At 36.3% G+C, this 18,086-nt stretch overlaps 1 protein-coding gene across 1 annotated transcript in view; it reads left to right on the top strand.

Moving 5' to 3' along the window:
• Positions 1 to 7,098: 7,098 nt before the first annotated feature.
• The window catches only part of LOC306882414 (serine palmitoyltransferase 3-like), a 30,528-nt gene continuing 19,540 nt past the window's right edge, over positions 7,099 to 18,086 (top strand). Inside the window, exons 1-4 of the mRNA XM_079437013.1 lie at positions 7,099 to 7,442; positions 8,730 to 8,930; positions 10,427 to 10,581; positions 12,993 to 13,141. Of these exons, the coding sequence (XP_079293139.1) occupies positions 7,332 to 7,442; positions 8,730 to 8,930; positions 10,427 to 10,581; positions 12,993 to 13,141 (616 nt within the window). The 5' untranslated portion in view covers positions 7,099 to 7,331. The remainder of the gene's footprint in view (positions 7,443 to 8,729; positions 8,931 to 10,426; positions 10,582 to 12,992; positions 13,142 to 18,086) is intronic.

Here is an 18,086-nt window from a genome sequence, read left to right as displayed (position 1 = left end):
AACATTGGTATTGTACGCATGAGCGTCCATACAACAAGTAGTAGTGCAAGTATGTCTTCGAGACATAAACTCTACATACACCCTAAAAATACTAATGAAATCACATTGGAAAAAATAGACAGAAGCAAACCACAGCCATTCTGATTATGCATAGCTTCACTGGCTTTCATAATCTGGGGTACGGACTGAAAACTTCTAACTATTTTTATCTATACAGTAACAGACACAAGCATCAAAGCATGGCTGCCTTAACACAGACATTCCTCACCGTTTAGTCAAACTGAGACTGACTTGCTGCAGAAGCAGGTTGGAGGAGATAAAACAGCAATGCAAAGGAAGAGAGGGGTGGAGAAGATGTTGTCTGATTGACAGCAAGAAAGCAAAAAGATATGAGAGAGAGAGAACAAAACTAGGCAGCGAGAGAAACGGTGAGAGGAAGCGCCTCAGGATATTGCCTGAAACTTTCATTAGTCAAGGCAGCTTTTTCCTCAATAATAAACGCCTGCTTCATCATAATTGAGTCATGTGCTTTGGAGATCTTAATTAGAGCTGCTGGGAAGGAAACAGCAGCTAAGAGACTTTTCTGACCCTCTGACCATGTAAAGAGCTGTGAGACAATAAGCCCTCTGTTCACTTCCACTCTCGTTATTTCATTTGCGCCACATTTTCTATCACATTCTGCTCAGCATCTCAGAGTTCTTCCTTCACCATCTTTCTTTCTCTTACTCTAATCATAAGACTACAGCAAGCTGCCTTCGCCATTTGAGTTCCCTCTTTGAACCACCGCTTACAGCAGTTCTCAATGGTTTTGCGTTGAGACCTAGATTTTATGGTTAACATCAAGAGGCGACTGTACCAAAATCATACAAAAATGTCATTAAAACCAAAAATTTGAAATGTAATATTACCATGAAAAAGTACAACAGTTCAGGGTTTCCCAAGTCTTAAATTTGATGGTTTCACATTCTCAGCAGCTAATAACTCACTGTACAATTTTGTAGTCAGAACAAAATCAATTTTAAATTTATAAGTGAATTTAGGCTTCACAACAATGTACAATATATTAAAAAATATATATTATTTTGAGATTTGCTTAAGATTACAGTGTTATTAAATTATATTCATTATATTAAATTATCACTTCAAATGAACATTATATTACAGCAAATGCAAACTAAATAAGGGAACTAAGGGAAATGAGAAAAAAAAAAAAAAAACTCTAATATAGGCCAATTATCTAATACAGTATAGGCTGGTTATCTAATATAACCAACATGGTGCCAATATATTATGCATCCCTACTAATTTGGCTAGTTTCCAAGAAGCAACAGTTGAATTTATGCCAACAATCAGGCAATTTTTCTATTCATTTTACAATTTGTCTATTTAAAGTTTAATAAAGTCAATTTAATTTGCCATATCTATGAACAATTTAATTAGTTGAATGGTATAGTTTGTATTTACCATTGTTTTGTTCCTGCAATCAAAACAGACCTATGACCCAATTTCATGACCCACCACTGGCTTACAACACCCCTCTCTTCTCTTACCATCTGTTTTTCCCTCTGTGACAGACAGAGGGTGCTTTCTTTACCGCCCCTCCCTCACCAGCACTGACAGCTCTGAGGAATGTAACATGGCCGCCGCCACCCCCTGGAGCTCACCTGTTCAATTCAAGGTTGGATAAACAGCCATGACCTTACTGCACACTTCACAACACCTCAGGGATGGCGCCCTATAGTACACAGACATTTACTTGTAACCTAAATTTCACCGTATTTTAATTATCTAGTGAAGGTTGTTACTTCATCGAAACAGATTTGGAGAAATTTAGCATTATACATCACTTGCTCACCAATGGATCCTCTGCAATGAACCCGTACTGTCAAAATAAGAGTCCAAACAGGTGGACAAAACATCACAATCATCACAGAGTAATCGACACAACTCCAGTTCATCCATTAATATCTTGTGAAGTGAAAAGCTGCATGTCTGTAATAAACTAATTCCTCAAGATGTTTTTAACTACAAACCATTGCTTCCGGTTACAATACAAGTCCTTTATCCATTATATTGCTTTCTCCAGTGAAAACAAAAATCTTTTCAGAATCAAATATACACTGATCAAGCATGTTTAAAAACAAAAAACAGTCCAAAAAGGTCTAAACACAAGATGTGTTCACAAGATGTTAATTGATCAACTGGAGTAATGTGGATTATTGTAATGTTTTTATCAGCTCTCTCTCTGTGAACTTCATTCTGATGGAACCCATTCATAGCTGATGATCCATTGGTGAGCAAGTGATGTAATACTAAATTTCTCCAAATCTGTTCCAATAAAAAAACAAACCCATCTACATCTTGGATGGCCTAAGGTTGAGTAAATTTTTTGCAAATTTTTATTTTGGGGTGAATAAATCATTTAATCTAACCTTTACTATAGCACACACACAGACAAACAAACCAAAAAATGTCAAGTTATTAAAAAAAAAACAATGTACTGTAAGAAATCCACGATCAGCCAAATTACTAGTTAAAGTACATTTCTATATCATTTTCTTTCTCTGCAGGGCAAATAGAAAAATGAAATGCACTATTACACTAACATATCTACATTTCCGTACCATTTAATTTTTCTCCCCACATTGCTTGAGGAGGCCGTCTAGAAAATCAGGTCAGACCCAGCTGATGAAGAAATTATGTGATTTAATGGCCCCTGAGGGTCAACACAAATAGCACTGCATTAACTCTGGCCCCTCCTAGGACAGAGCAGCAAGGACATCACCCATAAACATCAAGAGAGAGACACGACACAGACAAAGCGCTGCCTACAATGAATAAAGTGGATGGTGAAATGATAACGAACAAAATTACATTATGCCATTTATTTCAATTCACATATTCACTTTCTTTATGCATACTATGATAAATGTTCATTTCGTTATCTGATTAAGTGCAGCTCTTGAAATATTCTGTATTACAAATCCTATTACTGAAAGAATGTAGGCCTACTTTCATTTCCATGACTACTTTTATTCTTTTGATTCTTTATTCTGTCAGTGCCTGACTTACTTCTTGATTTGACCACTAGGTGGAGGAGGAACTCTTTTACAGCAGGTGTGCTCACCTTTCCAGGGGAATTTTATCTCATTTTACCATCACCACAAAGAATGTGCTACAAAATCTGGAAGAAAACACAACATGAGTCACAATACAGCTACACAGAATAGAAAACATTCTCATTCAAGATCAAAAGAAATGAGCGCCATGCCTTCATTTGATAAGAACCTTTTTAGGAAGAGGCTTTGTACACAAAACATTTAAATGAAGCAATGCTGGATTAACTCTCCCACTGTTTTCCATTAAGAATAGATTTTTCCATCTTTTATTCTAGGTGCAGATGTATGCTGCGTTGTGAGCTTCATTTGCATAGTCATTAGCAAAATAAGAATCTACCTCAAACACAAACACACCCAGACATGTAGTCTTGTAAAATAAGGTCAGGAGAGCTCTAAACAGCAAGGTTTCCTGAAGCGTAAAAGTGATAATCTTATTCTTTTATCTTTGATTAACATGTCACCTTACTTAAGAAACACTGCCGGGAAGGGTTTGGTTAGCAGGCAGACATGTGGCTCAGCTGGAATTCTTGTTAAACCATCACAAAGATCTGGAGAAATATAGAACTTTGTATTGTAAGTTACCTACAGTGCAGTCCACAAGTATTAGACCACAGTGTAAATCTAAATCATTATATTTAATGTAGATGTGGAAATAAGAAGCATGTACTGTATTAGGATTTGGGGAAAAAAATTGAAATATTGTGAAACAAAATGAAAAAGTATCAGAGATTTCAATGTCACTAAACATAATAAGCTCATTTTTAACACTGCCCATGTGAACTCTTATACATAATGTAAGACATTTAAATATTATTGCGTATGCTTATTGAATAGTTTTCAGTTGAATTCATAACATGATCACCAGGATTTACATGAAGCTCAAGTAGCTCTGTTGTAATTAAAGCCAATAATGGAAAATACCAAAAAAGGATTCCATTCAAGCTTTCCCTGATACCACAAGTACATTACAGAGATGTCTATTTGATGTCTCCTATTAGATGTCAAATAGACGTATATTAGATGTCTTTAAGATGTTTATGGTTTAGAATGTATGTAAAACTGACATCTTACAGATGTCTGTCAGATGTTTGTACACAGCAGATGCTTTCCAGATCAAGAGATCTTTAACAGACATCTTGCAGACGTGCGTGTGCCTCGAATTGTTAGGAAAATGATATAATGAATACGATCTGTGATGAACCAAGGTACTAGCATAACTGAAAGACTTATGCAGGTCTACTGTATATTAAGCACAAGTTAAAGTTCCTCTCAAAACAGGACACCGGGGCAGTGGTACAGTGATGGTATCAGATAGAAATACTGTACCACGGGACTTTAAAATATATGGTATTTTTTCAATATACTATGGTACTGCATGATTATTACTCTCATTTACTGCGGTATTTACATACATGTACTGTGTTTCGATACTAGAAAGGAAGAGTCTTCACCTGCGATAGGCCATATCTTTGTGCTTGTTGGTAAACTGTGTCGTAAAGCAGACAATTAAAGCAGTAAATAAAGCAGTAAGCGAGTGAGCAACTGCTCTGAACAATACAGTAGCCTAAGTGAGCTGATTCAAATGACTTACTCACATGCCAAGCTAAATCTCGCAACGATTCAGACCGTTTTGCTAACCAGGGGTGAGTTTCCCAAAAGCATCATTAGCAAATGTTTGCGAGTTCCATTGAACTCCATTGGCAACAACAGAACTTGCGACCATAGTTGGCTCTAGGAAACGCGCCCCAGAATGTATTGAGAGATTGCAGAAAAGAACCAACTCAAAAGAGTGATTTGTTCTCATGTCATGATTTGTGTTTGTAAACAACCGAGGGGAAAAGGGACGTGGTTGGGACATGACTTTTAATTGAATTATCGTCGAGGAAAATGTTTCAGGTCGGTATATGCTAGTTTATTATCTAAAAAAAAATAATAATTATCAGTATCATTTTAACGGGGCAAGACGCGCAAAGAACAGTTTGTTAGACATATTGAAATTAGCGTGACCTACCAACTGCAGCTAAAGTAATAAAAGTAAAAAATACCACCTTTTAAAAAAGATGTTGAATACCCAATAAGATAATATCAAAAGTAATAAAACAACAAGGCCTCTCTGCATCAATAATTTTAAGCCTAACTGATAGAGGTCTAGAGGGAGGGCGCATAGAAACACCTGTCATGCAAATATGAGATAAATAATGAGTGCTAATATTAATAAAGCTAATGATGCTTGACAGATCTAGGCTAGCACAGCTCCCTTAGCTCGAAGTCTCTGGCAGAGATTTGGGAAGCTCATTGGATGTGAAGAAATGAGGGATAGAGGTGGACAGAGGGGACGGTTCAGGGTTTAGTGAGGAGAGAAAGAGAGGTAGAGCCAGACAGAGTGGAGCTGTGGTTAATTAGCAGTGACAGTTCCACAGTTGGTCCAGCATTGGTTCAGACAGCTGCAGGCTGCTGCCAGCTACCAGTGCCACACATTGCCATTCTAATTCTCTCTTCATTTACATCTAGATAGATCTGTTCCTCCCATTCACTCACTCAGGTGTTTTGTGTGGGTTTTTTGGGGGGTGGGGGGGGGGGGCAGCACAACAACAGAACAAACCCATTGAAAAGGCAAGGGAAGTCTGGCTTCAGATTTTCTTCATTTGTGTAATCACAATGACTTCTTGTTCTGTGGTGAAGACTTCCCACATTCTGCTGAATGCAGTTGGAGTGGTAGATATTCAGAAGGCAGCAAAAGATTCAAAGATAGCTCATCTTGGATACCAGGAAGAAAAGCATGTCACTTCTGTTATAAATTCTGTTGTAAATTTATGAAATGCAATGTAAGAATCATACGTAAGAGAATGTTATGGAAGACAAAAGTACTTAAAAAATTAAAGTTAACTTTCACTTATTGAGAAAAAAAAAGAGACCACAAGAGCTCCTCAGTGCTGTTATTATTAATAATAAAAGCTAATGATAAAAAAAATCATGCTAATTAAGTATAAATAAACAAAATATAAATAGTAGGCCTAGATTAACTTAAACAAAATGAGAAATGCTTCCTTGGCAACTAACTGAAATTATATAAGTTAAAGTAAAATTACAAAAAATAATTAAAGCGATAGAAATTTACTATGCATTTACTAAAGTAACACTACCTGGAGTACCTGTTGTCCTAATATTAAATATAATGAACGTTAATGGAAAATAAAGTGTTTTTATTTCTTTTTTCTCATAATAGTTTAGCTAATATTTGGTTACATTTATCTAATTTTTGATAGACTTTAATTTATGTGTCATAAGACTTTTTAGAGATGCTTTGTAAGAAACTTTATGCAACATAAAAAACTTATTGATCTGTGACTTCATTTTTAATGATTTGTGACTTAAAATTGCAGAATTTTGACTTTCAGATTTTATCTTTCAAAATGATCCCTGTTAAAAAAAATGTATCCATTTGTTTACAATGGAAACATGAACTGATAAGCAGCCAACACAAAAAATAAAAAATTTATAGACTTATAATATTTAACAGTCAGAGATGTAATACACGAGGAGAAATGGCACCTCAAATATAAGACGATGTTAGTTATTTTAATGAAAACACCATCTGTTTAATACATTGCAACAATTACAACAACTTTGATAACATACTTAATATTCAGCATTTGCAGTGCATCTTTCTGAGGGGCCTCACAGATCAAGGACCCTGGCAGACAGACTGAGGCCCGATGCGTAATCCATCCCTTGTTACTTGTTCTTAAAACAAATGGACAGTTATGATGGTTAATATAAACTAATTAAACTATGTAAAGTCAGTTTTTTTTTTTTTTTTTTGATGCTGTTTGATAATTGGTTGTATAATAGGCAGAAACTCGGTTTCAACTATTATACTTTTCATTTATGCTATTATAAAACCCATTGAGACGCAGATTCAGAACGAGATTCGCTGCACAAGCCTGAAACTCTTCCCTTATCATCAACGACGCTCTCAGAGGCAGCGCCCAGTCGCGTCGCGTCGCGTCGCTCACCTGATGTCCGTGAACACTTCCTGGTTCAAAGCTGTGTGTACACAAATCAAAGTCAGTTGAGCATGAAGTCGGATGATGAAGTCACATCAGGGAAATACACTTCAACCGAAACACACACTTCTCTAAACTGAGGGACAGAGAAGAGAAGTTCAAAAGCCTGTCATAATTCATTCCTCAGCGTTGACGCTTCGCAAACATGATACGAACAGATGAACATAATTCATGCAATGGGACCCTGAAGTCTCATTCTAACCAGAAACAACAGCAAAGCAACAGTTTGAAAAATGGATATCATAGAAATGAAAAGGTAAGTCAAACCGCATCACTTCTGCTCAATGCGTCAAGTTATACGTGTTATTTTAAAAAGAAAACATATTCATCATAGATTTGACTTAGTAGCCTATAAGAGTTGAGGTCTGATTCATTTCATCGAAACGGTTCGGTCAGATGGTTCATTAAATGAATCCCTTCGAAAAACGAGTCATACCTAGTCATCCCTAAAATATGTTTTAAGTCCAAGCGCAGTTTTGATAATGACATAAATGTTTACTCTTATGAAAATAGTTGCATTAGTAAATATGGTTACTAATGCAACTATTTTCATAAGAGTAAACACTTATTTAACTGTAAATACTGTTTAACTGTAAAATTTGTATTTGTAGCCACAGGCAAAACAATGGTGGCGTAGCTTCTCTCTTAATTTAACTATGGTTTCTATAAAACAAACTATAGTATTTGCCATTTAAAGTGACATATTGGCTATGGCTTAAACATGGCTGAAGCAAACATAGAAATTACATTTTATTATTGAAATCTATGAATTGAGGTGTTTAGTTAATGTAGGCCCATATGTTTGAATGTCTTTTGTCTATTTAATTGCAGTGCGATTACAATAATCATAGATGCAAACTTCTCACCTTTCAGTGACTAACTTACTCACTTTTATAACATGGGATTTTGTTTTAACCAAATATATTCAAATATCTTGATTTTTGTAAAATGTTGGAAGATGACGTTATTTTAATTTTTTTTTGTGTGTGAAAAATAACAGTTTTGGACATATAAGGTAATTTAAAAAAATAATAATGAATTAAAGTAGCTACAAAACAGCATGTAAATAAATATTTTTTAAAGAAGCTCCGTGTGCACTGTAAAAAATCAAATTAACAAAATGTTGGAAGGGCAAAAATATTTAAATTGAGCTAATTTTATTGCTTGGCCTTAGTTGAGAGGACATATTATATTAAGTCTACACAAATATACTTGAAAAACATTGAATGAATGGTTATTTTCAAATCCAGTCAACAATTAGCTATGCTAATCTTGACTAAACTAATAAAAACACGTGCACGTGCACTATAAAACTTCAGTAACGGTTGAACCAACTAAAAAATAACAATTCGGGCAACATTTTGAAGTCAGAAATACACTGAACGTAACATTTCTGTGGAACTAGTCACTAAATAATAATTAGTTGAAACAGCTTGAAATTTTTTACAGTGTGGAGCATGCCCCCAATCCGGGGGGCATTCTCCCTTACCTGTTTGCATTTCTGAATAATATTAACTTTAATGTTTTGTCAATGGTATTTTAGGTGCAGAAAAATGGCAAGGGAGACCATTTTCATCAACCTCAAGTTAGGGGTGAAGATTCATTTGAGCAGACCCCCATGTACGTGGCTGTCCTGACATACATGGGTTATGGAATTGTCATCCTGTTTGGCTATTTCAGGGATTTCTTAAGAGCTGTTGGCCTAGAGAAGTGCCATCAGGCCCAGGAGAGAGAAGAGCAAAAGGTAGGGTTGCTCTCCATCTATTTCTCAAACTGTGGTAACCATCACGTGGAGAAAAGTTAGTTTCTTCCCGTTTGTCTTGTTCATTACCTCATGTAAACTTTCCACTTGATTGGTGGAACTTTTATTTTTACATTAGAATTTCAAATTTCTGTGTGTCTCAATAGCAAATGCTCAGAGAGTTACATTCTTAACATTTAGAAATAATAACTGTAAAAAGATGAGTTTTTGTCAAGACAAATTTATTGTCAAAGAAAATGTATTGTCACTACGGAAAATCTCCATGATATGTGAGAGGTGATGCTGGGGAGGTTAAAGACGCAATTAAACCCCAAAGGAGAATGGGTTCATTATTTCTGCTCTCAGTCTGTCCGCTGAGAATGCCGCCTTCACAAAGATGCCTCTTTCATGCACATTTCTAACTCAAAGCTGGTGACATTACATCAGATGCGAGTATTCAAAGACATAAATTGAGTTTTTTAAAGTGTAGTTGGTAAGATTATGAAAAGGTAAGCTTTCAGATGGGAGTCACAAACTTAAATGCTAAAATTGTGTTATACTGATATGAGTAACACATTGTGGATTTTCTGCACTGTGCTTGCCATATTTTCCATAATCAGTGTGAAACACTTCAGCCAAATTGGCACTGTTTAAATCTTCTAACCTAGCTCTAATCTGTAAAGTGCAAAAACACATCAGTAAGAAGGGAGTGCAACAGAATTTTCGGTGTAGGAATATAGCACCATGTTTTCCCATTTATATATTCCCAAATATATGAACCGGAAAAGAACAGTTTTTACTTAAGCACGGCAAAATTTGCACGTGGCCTCAAATGATCTCACAGCATTTCTGTTCTCCCTTTTCCTGTTTAACAGGGGTTTCTACATTGGCGTTTGAGTTACACACCAGCAAAGCTTTAGTCTGTGTGCTTTGTGTATTCTATGTGTTAAAAGAGAACAAAAAATTCTATGCATTTTTTTTGTTTAAGCTTTCTTGGTGTCTTAAAAGAACGCTTTGAATGCGTAATCTGAAACGCTGGGCAAAGATCAGACACCTCCCCAGTGACCAGAAAAACGTATGAGTGGCAGTCAAAAGCTTATGCAAAACTTATAAAAGTCAGGCGGCAATTTTTTGCGCTTTTGTTGTTTTCTACAGTTTTAACTAGGATTCTGAGCAGTTCAAAGTAAGTTTAGTAAAGGTAGCACAATGAGGAATCTGATTAGCCTCTCTCTTGTTCTTTGGCAGAGTTTAAGGACAAGATGTGGGTGAGTCTCTCAGGACTCTGATACTTACAGAGCAGATGGTTTTGAAACATTCACCCGGTTGTAACTACCCACATACAAACAGTGTCTTTTTATGGCTGATCTTGTGTCAGCCGTGCCTCTTATTTTTTTTAATGAATAGGGCATATTGTGGTGAGGAAAGCACAAAATACTAATGTTAGGTTATATTAAAAGTGCTTATAGTCATTATGTTGTAACCAATTTCTTGTATTTCAGGATTTTGTTCCCCTGTACCAAGATTTTGAAAACTTTTACAAACGGAACTTGTACATGAGAGTCAGGGATAACTGGAACCGGCCTATATGCAGTTTACCTGGTCCAGTTTTTGACATCATGGAAAGGGTCTCAGATGATTACAACTGGACTTTCAGGTAGGTATATGCTTTGCATTAAAACAAACAGTTATGACCCTGTTGTAAAGACCAGGATGTGTTTTAGGTGCCGATTCCTGCAGGATGTCTGTGTCCTTGCAAGACTTCTTAAAGGGATAGATCACCCAAAAATGAAAATTTGATGTTTATCTGCTTACCCCAAGGGCATCCAAGATGTAGGTTAATTTGTTTCTTCAGTAGAACACAAATAAAGATTTGTAACTCAAACCGTGGCACTCTGTCGGTCATATAATGGCTGTCAATGGGACTCACGGCATTGAGAGAGAGAAAAAAAAAACATTCACAGACAAAACCAAATTAAACCCTGCGGCTCATGACGATACATTGAAGTCTAAAGCAGTGGTTTTCAAACCCTGGGTCGCGACCCTCGGGTGGGTTGCGAGACTTAAAAAATTTAATCTAACAGTAGGGGGGGACAATAAACATAAAATTTCTCAAGAGCAACTTTTGAAGGGGACACAAATAATGCAGCCAAAATTGTACTTGTACAAATAGATATGTGTACACAGCATGTGTATAGCATGGAGACCGTGTTTAAACATGAGTTTGGTTCATATTGTTCACTACGCATATTACTCGTGTGTGTGTAACGGTAAAGGTGGAAAGGAGGCAGTGGACCAAACCACTGTGAGGCAAAGGAGGGAGGAATTAAAACATTTCTGAACTTAAAACGCTTTTTTGCGTTTATTTTGTTTTACTGCTTACACAATTATTTTAAGTATATGTCCATTATATTATTTACAATACACAGTCACTTGTAATGACATTTGTAGGGGGTTCAACCCTCGGATATATATATACATACATATACACAGTGGTGTGAAAAAGTGTTGCCCCCCTTCCTGATTTTTTTATTTTTTTTGCATGTTTGTCACACTTTAAATATTTCAGATCATCAAACAAATTTAAATATTAATCAAAGATAACACAATGTTATGTTTCACCCCTGTTGAAACATAACTGTGGTTTATTACACCTGAGTTCAGTTTCTCTAGCCACACCCAGGCCTGATTACTGCCACACCTGTTCGCAATCAAGAAATCACTTAAATAGGACCTGCCTGACAACCTTACATTTCACTGCTGGTTATACTCTGTATAATTGTGTATGTAACGAATAAAAATCTTGAATCTTGAAAGTGAAGTAGACCAAAAGATCCTTAAAAGCTACACATCATGTTGAGATCCAAAGAAATTCAGGAACAAATGCGAAAGAAAGTAATTGAGATCTATCAGTCTGGAAAAGGTTACAAAGCCATTTCTAAAGCTTTGGGACTTCAGCGAACCACAGTGAGAGCCATTATCCACAAATGCCGAAAACATGGAACAGTGGTGAACCTTCCCAGGGGTGGCCGGCCGACCAAAATTACCCCAAGAGCGCAGCGACGACTCATCCAAGAGGTCACAAAAGACCCCACAACAACATCTAAAGAACTGCAGGCCTCACTTGCCTCAGTTAAGGTCAGTGTTCATGACTCCACCATAAGAAAGAGACCGGTCAAAAATGGCCTGCATGGCAGAGTTCCAAGACAAAAACCGCCGCTGAGCAAAAAGAACATAAAGGCTCGTCTCAGTTTTCTGCTTTGCCAGAAAACATCTTGATGATCCCCAAGACTTTTGGGAAAATACTCTGTGGACTGACGAGACAAAAGTTGAACTTTTTGGAAGGTGTGTGTCCCATTACATCTGGCGTAAAAGTAACACAGCATTTCAGATAAAGAACATCATACCAACAGTAAAATATGGTGGTGGTAGTGTGATGGTCTGGGGCTGTTTTGCTGCTTCAGCACCTGGAAGACTTGATGTGATAAATGGAACCATGAATTCAGCTGTCTACTAAAAAAATCCTGAAGGAAAATGTCCGGCCATCTGTTCGTGACCTCAAGCTGAAGCGAACTTGGGTTCTGCAGCAGGACAATGATCCAAAACACACCAGCAAATCCACCTCTGAATGGCTGAAAAAAACTAAATGAAGACTTTGGAGTGGCCTAGTCAAAGTTATGACCTGAATCCTATCGAGATGCTGTGGCATGACCTTAAAAAGGCGGTTCATGCTGGAAAACCCTCCAATGTGGCTGAATTACAACAATTCTGCCAAGATGAGTGGGCCAAAATTCCTCCACAGCGCTGTAACAGACTCACTACAAGTTATAGCAAACGCTTGATTGCAGTTGTTGCTGCTAAGGGTGGCCCAACCAGTTATTAGGTTTAGGGGGCAAAATCCATGTGGGTTTGGATTTTGTTTTGTTTCCCTTCATAATAAAAAAAATTAATTCAAAAACTGCATGTTGTATTTACTTGTGTTATCTTTGATTAATATTTAAATTTGTTTGATGATCTGAAACATTAAAGTGTGACAAACATGCAAAAAATGTGTTACTTCTTTGACAGGTTAACAGGGAGAACCATTAAAAACGTCATAAACATGGGCTCCTACAACTACCTGGGTTTTGCTGAAAACAATGTCGACTTTCTGAAAACTGTGGCAGAGGAGACCAGACACTATGGGGTGGGCGTCTGCAGCACAAGACAGGAACTAGGTATGTGTGGTTACACCACAAACGAAACGCACCTACAAACACAAAAACAGGTCACCCATAGCATCCAACATTGTTTGTTTAAGACTAAGCATAGTAGGTTGTTGAGCAACTATTTTGGTTTAGTTAATGCCATCATTAACCTGTCAAAAGCTTTTTTTTCCACTTGTGATCAGACCTGCTTTGAGCAGCGTTCATAGAATTCCTCCTTCACGAATAGATGTAACAGGTTTTTTTTTCTGGGTGATTTATTAAAGGCCCAACCCGTTTTTGAATTTACAGCATAAGTTGATGATTGACTGAACTGTTGTATATCTCTCTCTGCAGGAATATTATATGTGTCACGATTAGTCAAATTACTCCTAATGATCTTCCTCATATTTCCATGCTGAAATATGTTTATTTTAGGTTAAAAGCTGGCTTGTTTGTATTAAGGCTAAGAGGTGAAATGGTTATCTGGGTGTATGTACTTTTTTTTTTTTTTTAAGTTCTCATATTGATAGACAACCAGGCTTGTGATTTCCAGGCTTGAAAAGTCTGTAGTGAAAACAGCATTTGCCACTAGCTGGTTGTAGAGTCATCGTGGTGAAACATTTAGCTCGTTACAATAATTTTGACTCTTAAATGGCCTATTATATATATATATATATATATATATATATATATATATATATATATATATATATATATATATATATATATGCATACTATATATATATTTTTTTTTTCCTTTTTTTTTTTTTTTCTTTATTAATGTTAAGCTCGAAATCATTCAATCGGTTATAAAAGTACTCTTTGTGAGTGACGTCTCTTTAATATAACTTTTAAAAATGCTTACTGTGTACACAAACAACTTCCATGGAAATCCTTGATGGGGGTTTAGAGATTATACTTGTTCAGGCACAGTATGTACTTTTTAGTGTGAAGAATGTTCTAGGGTCTGGTTTGTTGCATATGTGACATTTTTCAGCTGCTTGATGACTGTTGCTACCTGTTCTGACATCAGCAAGGCTGTAAAACATCACGTGAGCAGAGTCAGGTCAAGACAAGACAGGAAATATTTTCGCCATTGTTTTCTCTCTCAGTCACTACTTTTTTGTTTCCTCCTCTCACATACACACTTACACAATATAAATACACGCCCCTTCTTAATTATATAAATGTTTCACCAGATATCAGATCATTTTCATAGTAAAGTAGGTCATCCGAGATCTTTATCTGCAGTGACTGTGGTGAATCTAAGCCAAATACCACATCAGAAACGGACACAAAAAGAACACGTGATCATGAGGCATGGGAGTATTTGTGTGTAAAGTCTTTTTCGTATCATTCATTATTCATTTGAGGGATTCATTTATTTTTTGCACTTTTCTTTCAGATATATTTCTGCAGGCCTTCTGTAAAATGAGCAATAACAACTAACCCCACGACTCCTTATTAAAATGCAGTTCCTAATTAGACACCTGTGTATGTATAGGAATGGGCATTTTCTAATCATTTTGTAGAATTCCAAAACATAAAAATGAGTAAAATAAGTATAGAAAAATATATAAATTATAGATTCTTAAAAACTAAATATAGGAAACGTAAAATATTATATTAAATAAGTATATACTAATAAATATAAGAATAAAGAAGTATAAATAACTACATTATTTGATCAAATGATAACATATGAGTAATTCTTGCTTTAAAATGTTTTACTAATTGGAGATTTGTGAAGATGTTATTGTGTTTCCCAACTCCCAAGTTACATTAGGTTACTATTTTACAGAAAACCCATGTGATGTTGGGTAATAGATTTTTAGCTATAACATTACGGTCACAGTTGACAACACTTTTTTTTGTTCCGACTGCAAGATCAATAAGGTCCCAGTTTGTTTTTGGTGACCGGTTTTAATACTGGTGCATCAATCATTTACAGAAATTCTGCTGTAGGAGTGTCTGTGTCTTTATATTTTATTATAATGTGTGTGTGTTTTCAGTCACCATGGACTATTTAAATGTACTAAGAGTACATTGTTACAGTTGTCAAACACTAATATCACTGAAGCACGTGGCACTCGGGTATGGAGAAGTCGACAACATAATAGGCCATTTAAGAGTCAAAATTATTGTAACGAGCTAAATGTTTCACCACGATGACTCTACAACCAGCTAGTGGCAAATGCTGTTTGCTACAATAGTTTCCTATTAGACAAGAGTTGTCTTCCTCTTGAGGGTTCTTAAGTGACTTGTGAACCAGAATCTTTGAGCTGCATTCAAACTAGTCTGAGATTTGTATTTTCTTTCTTATTGGAGATATAAAAAAAAAATGCATTTGTATTTCTAGTGACAGTCTCTAGAGGGCTTAAAAACAAAAATGTGAAGCTTGAATTGCGATATTAATGGTTTCATATGAAAATGTGTATTTATTTATGCTGCAAAGTTGTGTTAAGCATCTTTTTAGGCTTGGGACTATTGTTTTAGGTGGATAAACCTGTTTACTGGTTTAAAAAGTACAGTGTTTGCCAATTTTGCATAACAGGAGAAACACTGAAAAATTGTATATGACTTTACACAGACAGGATTAGGCAATTTTATAATATTAGACTCATGTTAATGTTAAAAGGTCTGTTTTAAAGTGCAATATGTTAAATAGTATGTTAGTATTTCAAAGGGTTACTCCTACCCAAAATGAAAATTTTGTCATTAATCACTTACGTATCCGTGTGGCGCAGCTGACACAGAACAGCGTACGCAGTTTGCGTCCAACGGATATTCTCCAAAATGGCGCTACGCTGACACAGAGGAGACGAATTGTTGAATAAAGTCGTTATTTTATTTTATTTGCGTACAAAAAATATTCTTATCGCTTCATAACATTCAGATTGAACCACTGATGGCAGATGGACTGTTCTGACGATGTCTTTCATACTTTTCTGGGCCTTGACAGTGTTATTTACTTGGCAGTCAATGGGACAGTCACAAGCCTCCCGGTTTTCATCCAAAATATCTTAAATTGTGTTCCGAAGACGAACAAAGTTTTACGGGTTTGGAACAACATGGGTGTAAGTGATTAATGACAAAATTTTCATTTTGGGGTGGAGTAACCCTTTAAAGTACGTACATTTACATGTATGTACTTTGTTTATTCTGGCACAGTGCTTTGTCTCACTTTGACACTATTACTGTAAACATGATTTTCTGTGGTAACCTGTGGTCAGAGATTGTTGTTTGGGCTTAATTTGTATTTAACCTTGAACGCCATTCCCACCGATTTAAATTCAATTAGGTTAAGATACTTTGAGAACTTGCTGTTTTATGGGTAGTTTCTGCTTGTGTATACACTCCCACCAGGTGAATGAGCTCTTCATGGGTCTCGCTCTCATTTCTCACTTCATTAGACTACTACAATATCCTGGTTAGAAGTCAAGACCCTTATGGGTTCCTCTGTAGAGAGAGCTTCTCAGTTATCACATTGAAGTGCAGTGTAGCCGCTTGGCCCTGATTCAGGTTTAATCAAACACATCATGCTTCAGCTGCCGCAGTGTTTGGGAATGATTGGAGGTCTGGAGTAATCAATGTTGCTTTAGAGTACAAAGCTCTCTATAGGAATCATGTAAAAGGAGAGGTGTTTTCTCACGGACTAGCACTGGGTGTTGTACAACCATTCTGGAGTGCTGTCTTATTCAGTGGGATATATATCCTTAGCCAGAATTTCATGCTTAAAGCTATTAAACTTTTCTAGAGGTCAGACCATTATGGTGTTTTTGCTACTTTGATTCGTGGGATCAGGAAACGATGCCCACATAAGCACTGTGGCTGAGCATGCATGTTAACATTGCTACAACTACATTGTGTTTTTAAATTTGTTAATTTATGTTTGTAAGTATGTGTGTTTAGAAATTGTGCAAGATTTAGGTTTGAATTAATAATGTCATTAACATTCCAGAATTTTAATTAATTTAAATTAAGACAGCAAACAGGATGCAGAACTAATTCGAAAATTTCAGAACAAAAGTTGTAAATTATTATTTAATTATTTTAATCTAACTTTACCTTAAAAGTGAGTCTAAATTCAGTTTTTGTTTTTTTGTTTTTCTCAACACTGGTGTTTAGATGTGATAACTTCTGACTTTAGGGCCTGTTTATTTGGGTTTTCAAAAGGTAATGTAATTGTTTTACAGTAGTAATAAAAAAACACTTTAGAGATTTATGGCACATATCTATAGCCAATTTCTCTATCTATATTTAATCTATACAGGACATTGGGTCACATTTTATCTCACAGTATCAGATGTTCTGTTAGTTTTTGTCTTCTTGACATTTATGTACCAACATTATAGCAGTATTTCATGTCTGCAGTTATGTCTTTAGTCTCTGAACGCACCTACTGAGTGATTGGGAAGTCGTGGCCTAATGGTTGGAGAGTCGGACTCGTAATCCAAAGGTTGCGAGTTCGAGTCTCAGGCCTGCAGGAATTGTAGGTGGGGGGAGTGAATGTACAGCACTCTCTCCACCCTCAATACCACGACTGAGGTGCCCTTGAGCAAGGCACCGAACCCCCAACTCCTCCCACTGTTCCGGGTGTGTGTTCACGGTGTGTGTGTTCACTGCTGTGGTTGTGCACTTTGAATGGGTTAAATGCAGAGCATGAATTCTGAGTATGGGTCACCATACTTGGCCGTATGTCACGTCACTTTCACTTTGTCACTTTCATTAATGACCTTTCACCTGATATTTTCTGACAGATCTCATTTGTTTCCTCCATGCTGACCCTGTCTGAGCCTCTAAAACTAGAAAAGTTGAAGGAGGCATGCAGGAAAATAGAATTTCCTTCAAAGCTGTTAGAACACCTAATCTGACTGGGAAAGACTGAGGGCTAATGGATAGAACAAAAGTTTTTTTTTAGTATCCATCTAAAGTAAGTAAAATAAATGAGGGCTACCGTTGACTGCTACTACTT

This window comes from Barbus barbus, assembly GCF_936440315.1.
Source record: "Barbus barbus genome assembly, chromosome: 16".
NCBI lineage: Eukaryota > Metazoa > Chordata > Actinopteri > Cypriniformes > Cyprinidae > Barbus > Barbus barbus.
The sequence above is the reverse complement of the archived record's forward strand: the minus strand, read 5'-3'. Positions and strand labels throughout refer to the sequence as shown.